Raw genomic sequence first — 10,967 nt, forward strand, 5'->3', positions numbered from 1 at the left:
GTTTGAATCAATCCACATCATCGGTGGGACAACTAGGAGAGAAGAGAGTCCGGAAGCAGCTGCTGCCTCGTCATAATGTAAGACCGGGGACTTGAACCTTCCACAGCGCACTCCCTCTACCATCCCCTCTGAAGCCCTCAGCACCTTTTTACCAAAGGGGAAACCGAGGCCCAGGGAGGAAGCTGCCTGCCGAATGTCACACAGTTAGTGCGTGGAAGGGCCTGGCTCTGAAGCCGGGCCATCTGTCCACCAAGCGCATGACCAAATCGCGGAGCCCTCGGGCTCAGGGTTCCTGCTCCCTGGGCAGACTAGAAGCTCCTCCCACCTCTCCGGGCTGAGTCACCCTGTGGCCCTGGTCAGGTGGGTGTGGGGGCCCCTCCCACTGGGCAGGTGCTCCTCTCCCCACACAGGGAGGAAACCACCTGGGTGGCCTGCAGACCCTGTCCAGGGAGGCAAACTGGGCGGGTGGGGAAGGGCGTGACGTCAGAAGTTTGTTTTGTTTGTCCTGCATGAGTCATCCCAGCCTGGGAACAGCCCCTGGGCCGGAGAACAAACCTCCTCCTGTCCCCTCCCCTCCACCATGACAGAGCCACTGCCGGCACTGGGCCCTCTCCCCTCATTATCTCTCTTCCCCGCCCCGCCCCCGCCATGAAGACATTGGGACTCAGGGGGGTCGAACGGCTTGACCAGGGTCACTCCGCTTCGGCCTGTCAGCGTTAGAACTTGAACCCAGAACAGAGGGGACCCAAAACTGTGCTACACAGAACCTGTGCCCATCTTCAAATTCCCAGCCTCTAGGGCTGGGGTCAGGAGTCCTGGGTTACAGAGGGCCCTGGGCGCCTGCCTGCTGGGCTTCAGGCCCCACATTGCAGCACGAGGCCAGACGGCACCCACACTCAGGGACAGAATCCCCATTGAGTTTCTCCATGTGAGTGCCCCACATACAGAGGAGCTGGAAACCCCGGCCTCTCAGAGGCTGGGGCCCAGGGGGCACATGGTAGGGACCTAAACACTGAGTCTGATCTGACCCCCAAAGTCTCTACTGCCATGGAGTCAGCAGCCGCCCCTGGTGTGGGCTGCTGTGAAGACACAGAGGGAGCCGCAGCCAGACTCCCGCCCTGCAGAGCCTCCCGATCGAGCTACGAAGTCAAGCCCGCGGCCTCCCAACAACAGAACAGCACAAGGCCGGTTACGCAGGGCTGAATCATGTGCTCAAACAGAGAAACAGGGTGCTCCCTGGGGCGAGGGGTGGGTGGTCGTGGAGAAACCAGAGAGAAGGCAGGGTGCGCTGCGGACGCCCTGCCAGCTGCCCAGACTGCCACGACTCCGCGGGCTTGGGTGAGACCCGGCTTTCCTCCAGCGGACGGAGCGCTCCGTTATATAGGCACTCGCTGTCAAGGCACCTGCCATCTCCGTGCCCGCCACCTGGCTGTAAGTCCCCTAAATGCGTATGAATACATATTAAGTTAGCTGGTCGTCCACACTCTGCTGGGCACAGAGGAGGATCTTAATAACTTGCTTGTGATAAGGACACAACCACTACGAATATTTTTCTCTCAAACCAACCCTCCCCTTCCCCATCCTTAGGGAGACCTGCTTTCCGGGGAGGACCTGGCTCGCTCACAGCAGCAGCCCTCTCAGAAGCTCCGCCTGCATCTCAGGACGGCAGTGGGCACCCTGGGTGCCTTTCCTCCTATTCCAGACCATTCCTATAGATCCTTCCTTCCTCGCGCCTGGAGCATCTACTTCAGGGAAGAAGCATGACATAATGACTGCCTTCTGGCTCTGGAGCTACTTGCTAGCCATGAGCCCTTGCGTGTTTTATTTAATATCTCTGTGCCTCAGTTTTCCCACCTGTGAAATGGGAATGATGTGATGATGATGATAACAACATACCTGCCTCCTGGGGGCCTTGTCAAGAAGAAATGAGATAACACCTGTCAACCTCTTGCCCCAGACCCGTGCTTAAAATATACTTATCAGTATGTTCTTGCCACTCTTTCCACCTGGATCAAGTATACCTTCTGGACCTCTCCCCATATTCCTTAAAGCAGCGGGTCTTACCTGAAAGCCTGACCTCTTGGTGATGAGCAATTACAAAGGCCTCCACACTAAACGCTGATTCTATGCACTGCCCACCAAGTATTTACAAAAATCATCTTGTTTCATCCCAGAAACGATGCAAGTGGACACTTTCATTCTCCTATCTCTATAGAGGCTGTGATAGTGATTTATTGTAAGAAATACATATTTTGGTCTTTATCCCGCTCCTGACACAGAACTCCTAAAACCCTTGGAATTTCCCAAGTGATAAGAGCAATGAGAGCACTTGGGAGCAGTTTTGTTCTAGGATTTGGTCTTTCGTCCTTGGTTCCTGCAACAGCTCCAGAGCCATAACGGCGAAAGGAGTGTCACCCAGGAGTTTGTGTCAGTGAGTTTATGTTAATGAGGTGTCTTCCGGGACTTTCCGAAGGATGGAGCTGACTGACAGGGGAACCCACCACCCACTCCCACTCTCGCGGGAGGGGAGAGAGCTGGAGGTTGAGACGATCCCCCACAGCCAGTGATTGTATCCATCATGCCTAATGCAGCCTCCATAAAACCCAAAAGGGTGGGGTTTGGGGAGCGTCTGGGGTTGGTGGACCCGTGGAGGTTTGGGGAGAGTGGGGCATTCAGAGGGCATGGCGGCTCCGGGCCCTTCCCACAGGCCTTGCCCTTCCCACAGGCCTTGCCCTATGCCTCTCCTCCAGCTGCGGTTCCTGAGTTGTGTCCTTATCATAAACTGGCAATCTGGTAAGTAAACCGTTTCCCTGGGTTCTGTGAGCCACTCTAGCAAATTAATTGAACTGGAAAAGGGGGTCGTGGGGACCTCCTATTTATAGCCGGAGGGTCAGAAGCCCAAGTGGCAACCTGGACTTGCGACTGGCATCTGAGCGGAGGCAGCCCCCGGGGCAGTGCCCGTGCCCTGTGGGAGCTGACACTACCTCCAGGGAGACAGCGTCAGAACTGCGTGGAACCCAGCTGGCTGCACAGATTGTCTGGTGGGGGGAACACAACCACACGTTTGGTGTCAGAGTGAGGGGAGAACACGTCTGTTAGTAAACAAAAAACAGGAGCGAGAGGTTAGAAAGGGGAGGAATTTGGCAAGCCAGCGTTAGATGCAGAGTTTGAACTCAGGTCTATCTCTCGTCCTCCGCTCTGCCTCCCAGCACAGGATGAGGCCCCCTCGAAGGGGCTGTCTTTTTGAGGCTTTCTTTCCAGCCCATTCCAGGAACATCTCTCAAACTCTCCCCACACCCGTGGGGCTGATGGCAGCCCGTCCGTCCACTCTGCATGCAGTTTCTGTTTTTTATCTTCTCCCTGGTCTTCAGGCAGGAGCCGTCCCAGAAGCCACTGTGCCACTCGATGTGGAAATGGCCTCGGGTTGTCCGGGCCATGGGGACGGTGAGTTCTCGCTTCTCTGCCCCTCCCTCCAAGGTGCCCACGTTCTGCCCGTGGGTTCTGCCTGGTGTCGTGTCCCCCGAGGTCGCTGCAGCACCCCCCCGACCCAGGGTTCGGCTCTCCCCCTTGGGGATGGATGCTCACCTGCATTTTCTCCAGCATCTCGAAGAACTCCGCCGACTGAAAGACACAAAGAGGGGAGAGAAAGGTGGGGTGTCCGCCAGGAGGGCTGCTGAGAAAACCGCCTCACCGATCGTCTAAAAGCTTCCCTAGCCCAGGGCTTTCCCGGAGACAAAACGTATTTGGATCAAGACTGAAGATAATTTGATTTTGCCTTCGCAGAGCTGCAGGGCCAGAACACCCCATACAACAAAAGAAAAAATTAAACATGGGGGCTGGCAAGTGCCACGGGGAGAGCAGCCACTCCGTCTCTGTCAACGGAGAGGAGCGTGGGGGCCTCTGGGAAAATCTGAGTTCCCCAGAGAAGCACCGGAGTCGGCCTCCAGCAGAATTCGCGTTTGGGGTGTTTTCAACCCAACAGTGGGGGCAAGGTGTCCACCACGAGCAGTTTTCCAACTGCTTTGCCAACACAGCCCTTCCATCTCCTTATACAAAATCTCACTTAGAACTCTAATACAGAAGAGAAATAAAGGTGCTCAATGGTTAGAGCACTGGCCTGCACACTAAAGGGTCTCAGGTTCAACTCCGGTCAAAGGCATGTCACCTGGGTTGCAGGTTTGATTCCCGCACCCCACTAGGGTACGTGCAGGAAGCAACCAATTGATGTGTCTCTCTCACATGAACTCACATGAATGTTTTTCTCCCCCCCCCCCCTCACCCCGCCTCCCGCCCCTTCCACTTTCTCTATAAAAATCAATAGAAAAAATATCTTCACTTCTTGGGTGAGGATTTTTTTTTAAAGGCAATAGAAGCAGAGCCACTCTGGCCAGGGCAGCGGTGGGGCCTGGGCCCTGGCTATGCCGTCTCTGCCAGTGGCTGCCCGGTGCCTGGAGCCACTGAATGGCAGCCTCCGGGGGCCTGGGTGGGCTGTTTTAAAAATCTCAAACTACGTGAGTCCAAATCATTATCCTACTTGGGTACCACCTTTGTAAACTCCAGGTGAGACAAAAAGGAGAAGGAGGAAGTGGGATGAAGGTGTGAGGGGCTGAAAGTTCTACCCTAACAAAATAAACATGGGTTTCCCCACTTCCCATTCTGTGGAAACAGCCCCACTTTCTTGTCTGAACACCACTGCCCACATCTGGGCCCTGGCAAGCCATGAGTTCATGAGCGCCCAGAGAGATAGAAAAGAACAGAAAGCAGAGATGAGGAGGACCAACTGTGCCCCTGTCACTTCTCCGTGCAGAGCTAGAGCATCCAAACGCTCTCCTTCCTCTGCAGGCACCAACGGCCAGAGCCACCTGGAGCCCGGCTGCCCTGAGTCCTCAGGAGAGAACCGCCATGGGAGGGACCCTTGTGAAGTCACCCGGGGAGCCCCAGCCCTGCGGCAGGCTCCAGCTGGCCTCTCCCAGGCCGAAGCCGACCTGACGAGGCGGAGTGTCTCTGACCCACCAGCAGTTCAGGTTGCAGGGTCTGGAAACCCCACGTGTGCATGTACATTGTTTTAGAAAAGAACAACAAGTTAGACTTCACAAATTAAGAATGTGTGTGCTTCAATGGACAATCCACAGAACAGGAGAAAATATTTGCAAATCATATGTCTGATAAGAGATTTGTATCTAGACTATATTTCTCCAAGGAAGTGATACAAGTAGACAAGAACATGCAGAGATGCTCAACATCATCAATCATTGGGAAATACGAAACAAAACCACAATGAGAGACCACTTTACACCCACTGGAATGGCTGTAACCAAAAAGACAATCACAAGTATCGGCAAGAACCAAGGGAAATTAGAACCTCGTATACTGTTGGTGGGAGTATAAAATGGTACAGTCACTGTGGAAAACAGTTTGGCAGTTCCTCAAAAAGTTAAGCAACGATTCACCATTTGACCTAGCAACTCCACTCCTGGGCATATACCCCCCAAGAAAAACAAAAACGTATGTCTACACGAAACTTGTACACCAATGTTCCCAGCAGCAATATTCATAATATCCAACAAGTGGAAATAACCCAAACATCCACCAACTCATGATTATACAATTACAGCAGATCCATACAGTGGAATCATATTTAGCCATAAAAAGGAATAAAGTACTGGTTTTGTAAGGGAAACAAAAAAAAAATGTGCAAAGGACATGAACAATTTGCTCAAGGAGAAAGATAAAATGACCGATAAACACAAGGAACATGCCCAACCTTCCTGGTTATGAAAGAAATTAAGATAAGATAACATCTTTCATCTATCAGATTGGCCAACATTAAAGAGAAAACCCAGTGCTGGCCAGGATGTGGAGCTGAGGACACAGGGGCAATAGGTACATGTGCACCTGGCACAACCTTTCTGAAGGGCGATCGGGCACGGTGTGCCCAAAGCCTTTAGAATGTTCGCATATTTTGGTCCAGTAAACCCCCTCTAGGAATGTACTCTACAGCAGTATCTGAGCAACTACACAAGTGAAAAAAATAGCCTAGAGCAGTGATGGTGAACCTATGACACACGTGTCAGAGGTGACACGCGAACTCATTTTTTTGGTTGATTTTTCTTTGTTAAATGGCATTTAAATATATAAAATAAATATCAAAAATATAAGTCTTCGTTTTACTATGGTTGCAAATATCAAAAAATTTCTATATGTGACACGGCACCAGAGTTAAGTTAGGGTTTTTCAAAATGCTGACACGCCGAGCTCAAAAGGTTCGCCATCACTGGTCTAGAGCATGATCCCATTTTTTTAAATTAAATGTAAAAAAAACCTACTTGGATGGATGGATAGAGATAGATAGATTCATGGATACATAGATACGTGGATAATAGATATAGATATATCTGCATGTAAATATACACATGAGTCACCCAGAGAAATAGATCTTGAAGGATACATGCCGAAATGAATTACAGGGTAAGGATAAATTTTTCCTTTTTACTGCCCCCACCTCCCACTATAGGCCCTTCCACCACTTTCATGACAGGGTGTGTTCAGGGACACAAGGACAGCCTTTGGTGCCCAAAGGAAGTCCCTGGATTCAGGCCAACTTGTGTCCAGGTCTAATCTTGGCTTGGTGTGTTATAGACTACGGGGCTCTCCTGAATCACCCCCAAATTCCGCTCACTCTGTTATCCGTGCCAACTGGCAGTCAAACAATACTTCAGGTGGATTCTTAGACAATGCCCTTGTATGGGTTCATCAGTTAACCTCACCTAAGAAGCCCCTGCAAAGCATGCACTGGACGCTGGAAATACTAGGCAAGGGCCCAATTTCCATGGTACTTGATCTTACTTAGGAGACAAAGTACCCAGGGTTATTTTACAGATGACCAGTGGTCCAGAGGCATAAAGCCCTTCTGGCTGAGAGGTCAAGTGTATTAGTTCTCTATTGCTGTGTAACGAATTACTCCAAAACTTAGTGACTCAAAACAATTTCTGTGGGTCAGGACTTCCGAAGTGGCTTAGTTGTGTAGTTCCAGCTCAGGGTTTCTCAGGTGGTTCCAATAAGGATGTCAGCTAATCCCTCACCTTCTTTTCATGCAGTCCCCTCCCTGCCCCCCTCCTCCCTCCCCCCAACACCTGTCAGCCTGCTCCATGTATCCATCCATGCCTCTGGTTCTATTTTACTCATCAGTTTATTTTGTTCATCAGATTCCACATATAAGTGAGATTATATGGTATGATTTCACGTAGCATTAACAATGTTCATGGACATATTTTATTTTTTTAATATATTTTTACTGATTTCAGAGAGAAAGGGAGAGGGCAAAAGAGACAGAAACATCAATGATGAGAAAGTATCATTGATCAGCTGCCTCCTGCACGCCCCACATTAGGGATTGAGTCCACAACCCGGGCATATGCCCTGACCAGGAAACGAACTGTGACCTCCTGGTTCATAGGTCAACGCTTAACCACTTAGCCACGCCGGCCTGGCTTCATAGACATATTTTAAAACCACCGGCTGAAGATCAGGCGGGAATGCCTGAGAGAATGCCAGAAATTCAGGCTTACCCTGGAAGGCAGTGGAGAGCTACTGAGGTTTGGGTACAGTAGATACAGGATGCGGTAGAGCCCAGTGGTCAAGGCCAGGTCTGGGAGTGGCCACCTGCTAGTGCCCAGCTGTGGGGCACGAGGCAAGTTACTCAATCTCAGTCCCCTCACCTGGAAACGGGAGGTGTCAACCCTGCCTTTCAGGGCTCGCGTGAGGATGAAGTGAGAGCGAGGACAAGACGTGCCGGGCCAAGGCCTGGTGCAGAGCAAGCGCTCAGGAAATAGCAGAAGGAACTATTGGAGAGCTCGCTCTGCAAACGGGCCCTGTCCTGTCGGGGGACCGGCGAGGAGTTTTAGGTTCATTTTTCCTGATTTGGGACACTTGGCTTTTCTTGACATCAGTGGTTTTCCCAGAAACGGGTGTTTAAATTAGTATTAAAATGGGTCTGTGTTTCCCGAATGAAGACGCTCCAGGGGCTGGCACAGCCGGTGAGAGAGCAGGGCCGTGATTCAGCCTCAGCCCCGAGTGACGCACGGGATGGACCGTTTGTGCCAGGACAGTGCCAGGGAGCAGAAAGCGGCCAGTGGCAACCTGACCTCAGCCAGGCTGGCTCTGCTTCTCAGTGACTGGCTGAACTTTCCAGCCGTGGCACAGAGCTAGTCTCCTTTTCCACCCAGACGCCGGGTGACTCAGGTCAGCCTGGAACAGTGGCTCTGGCCACTCGGACCCACCCTGGTCCACACCCCCTGAAACTGCTGCAAACAGCCAAGGGCACACAGCAGGCACTCAATAAATGCTCACTGACTGACTCACTTGTGTGGTTCCACAAGCCCTTTAGGACAGAGTTGAGTCCTGCCCGGGGCATCCTTTAGAAGGGAATTCCCCCTCCATCAGGAAGCCAGGCACTGGGTTGTCTCCGAGAAATGTAATCCGGCCTCCTCATCAATAGCAGCATCCACTCAGCTGTCTAATGTATTATTAGCAACAGCTGTTGCCACTCCACTCGGAACCCCGGCCAGCATTCCCCCATGGGCTCCCCTGTAACAGCCAGTAGTCAAGTAGGCTGTGAAATAATCACACAGAGCTAGCGCCCAGCCAAGGAAATTGCAGGCTGGTCCCCGGGGTTCAGTTTGGATTCAACCCCTGTCGTCCTCACCTCCCAATATAGAAACTGCCCGATCTCCCCTTGGAAGGGCAAAGCGAGTTCTTGCGGGGGGTGGGGGAGAGGACGCTGTAGGAGGTCCGAGGTAGCAGGAGCAGAAGAGAGCAGGCATCGCAAGGCCAGTCTTGAGAAATCTTCCCAATGCCCTTACTTGCTCCCTGGCACTGGCCCTGCCCAGCTGGTGAAGGAGCAGAAGCAATGGCATGTTCCAGTACAGCAGAGCCACTGCCACCCCCTCACCACCCCGTGCCCTTCCCGTGGCAGGAACGGCCCAGCCTGCCTCCCTCTGGTCCACAGCAGCTCTACCCAGGAACACGGCCTTCCCTGCAGACGGCGGCCTCCTGTTCTTTCCTCCTTGTTGCATCCCAGCTCAGGAGGCCTCCACCAACAGCCCCCTACTCCCCCCTCCTCCTCCCTGACCCTAATTGGAGAAGTGGCACCCACTGCCACCCACCACCACTCACAGCACAGGACAATGTTGTCTGAGCGCTGGCACCTCGGAGCAGGGCTAACAGGGGGACCACGGGGCTGTGGTGGGGTAACGTGAGCCGGTCTGCAGAGCCGGGCATAGCATCCCACACAGACCAGGCTCCTGCACAGCAGCCACTGCCTTCTATCCCTGCCCACCTGAATCCAGGACACACACGCGGGGCAACGGCATGTCAACAGCAACGAGAAACACTAAAGCAGACGAGGACGGAGGACAAGGTGTCTTCACCCCACACAGGTCTCAGGAAAATGGGATGGAGATGTGGGCTGCGCAGCGCTGGGGGGGGAGGAAAACGGGGGTCAGAGCAAGTTTCTCATCCCCATGGGGAAGGAAGACATCACACGGAAAGGATTTCTGGAGAGTTCTGGAAAGAGATTTTTGGAAAGCTGGGGGAGCTAGGAACTCACGACACATTCCCCATTGGGAGCCACATCCGATATGTCTTACAGCTGCCTAACCATGGTACACACCGCATGCCTGGGCTCTGCTGCTGGCTCAGCGTCCCCATCCTCAGGGCGGGCAGGGTGAGGGCCAGCTGGTCTCCGGTCTGGCTGCCAAAGCCTTTGGAAAACATCGGGGCTATTCCCCACAAGAAGGCAAAGAACACAAGATCCTCCAGGGCAGGGCTCTTTATTTTGTCCATTGCTATATCCCTGGGCCTAGAACCACCTGGGCCATAGTAGATGCTCAAGAAACGCTTGCTTAATGAATGACCAAATACTCTGCCCAGCAAGATGAGGATGAAGCCACAGTGGAGGCTGAGTCCCAGGCCTGGATAGGCCCGTGTCCCTGCCAGTAAGTACCATCTGTTCTCTGGCAACAGACTGTACTCCTCACCCTGGACAACCAACCCTACCCTCAACGGGTGCTCCAACAATGAGCTGCATTCAGACACAGGAGGAAGAATGGAAGGATGACTGGGTTTTTGTAAGACATCTTAAAAACTCAACAGACTGATGTTTAAATCTCTAAGGCAGGATTTTAAAATGCAAATGACTACAGGTACCAGGCAAATAACATATAAGAGGGAAGGGATAACAAGTAAAGATTGACTTCGTCATCAAACACCTCCTAACAGTGGGTGGTGTTGGAGAAACTGGATATCCTTGTGCAGAGGGAAGAAGTTGGAACCCTACACCTCTCACCATATACAAAAAGTACCTTAAAGTGAAGCAGCAACCTAACCCTAAGAGCTAAAACTGTAAAACTCTTAGAAGACAATTTAGGAGTAAATCTTCACAGCCTTAGATTTGGCAATGGATTCCTAGATATGACACCATAAGAAACAAACAACAAAAACACAGCTACACTGGACTTCATCAAAGAAATGGACGTTGTCAAGAAAGTAAAAAGACAACCACCAGAATAGGAGAAATTATTTCCAAACCATCTTACCTAATAATAGATAAACATGTAAATTGACCATACCTTCGCTACGCTAACCGGCCAACCAGGAGAGTATGCAAATTAACCTAACAAAGATGGCGGTTAATTTGCATACGTAGGATCCAAGCAGTGGAGCGAAGCCTGACGGCTCGGGGGCCAGCAGAACAGCGAAAGCCTCACGGCTCCGGGGCCAGCTCTGGCCGGAGCCCGGCCAGAGCGAAGACCTGGGTGCCGGGTGCCGGAGTAAAACTGGTGCCAGCAGCCAGGGGAAAGGAAGTCCTATTGCACGAATCTCTTTGTGCAACAGGCCTCTAGTACATCTGATAAGAGTCTAGAATCCAGAATATATAAAGAACTCTTGACCTAACCAGTTTGGCTCAG

At 52.1% G+C, this 10,967-nt stretch overlaps 1 protein-coding gene across 12 annotated transcripts in view; it reads right to left on the reverse strand.

Moving 5' to 3' along the window:
• RAP1GAP2 (RAP1 GTPase activating protein 2) overlaps positions 1-10,967 on the reverse strand; it is a 234,108-nt gene that overhangs the window by 59,201 nt on the left and 163,940 nt on the right. For all 12 annotated transcript variants that reach the window (XR_001359646.1, XM_014529236.1, XM_014529230.1 and 9 more), the window contains one exon: positions 3,586-3,621. Coding sequence is in view for 11 of the 12 variants with exons in the window: in XM_014529236.1 (XP_014384722.1) it covers positions 3,586-3,621 (36 nt within the window). In the remaining variant the exon portion in view is untranslated. The remainder of the gene's footprint in view (positions 1-3,585; positions 3,622-10,967) is intronic.

This window comes from Myotis brandtii, unplaced genomic scaffold (genome assembly GCF_000412655.1).
Source record: "Myotis brandtii unplaced genomic scaffold, ASM41265v1 scaffold1167, whole genome shotgun sequence".
Classification (NCBI taxonomy): Eukaryota; Metazoa; Chordata; class Mammalia; order Chiroptera; family Vespertilionidae; genus Myotis; species Myotis brandtii.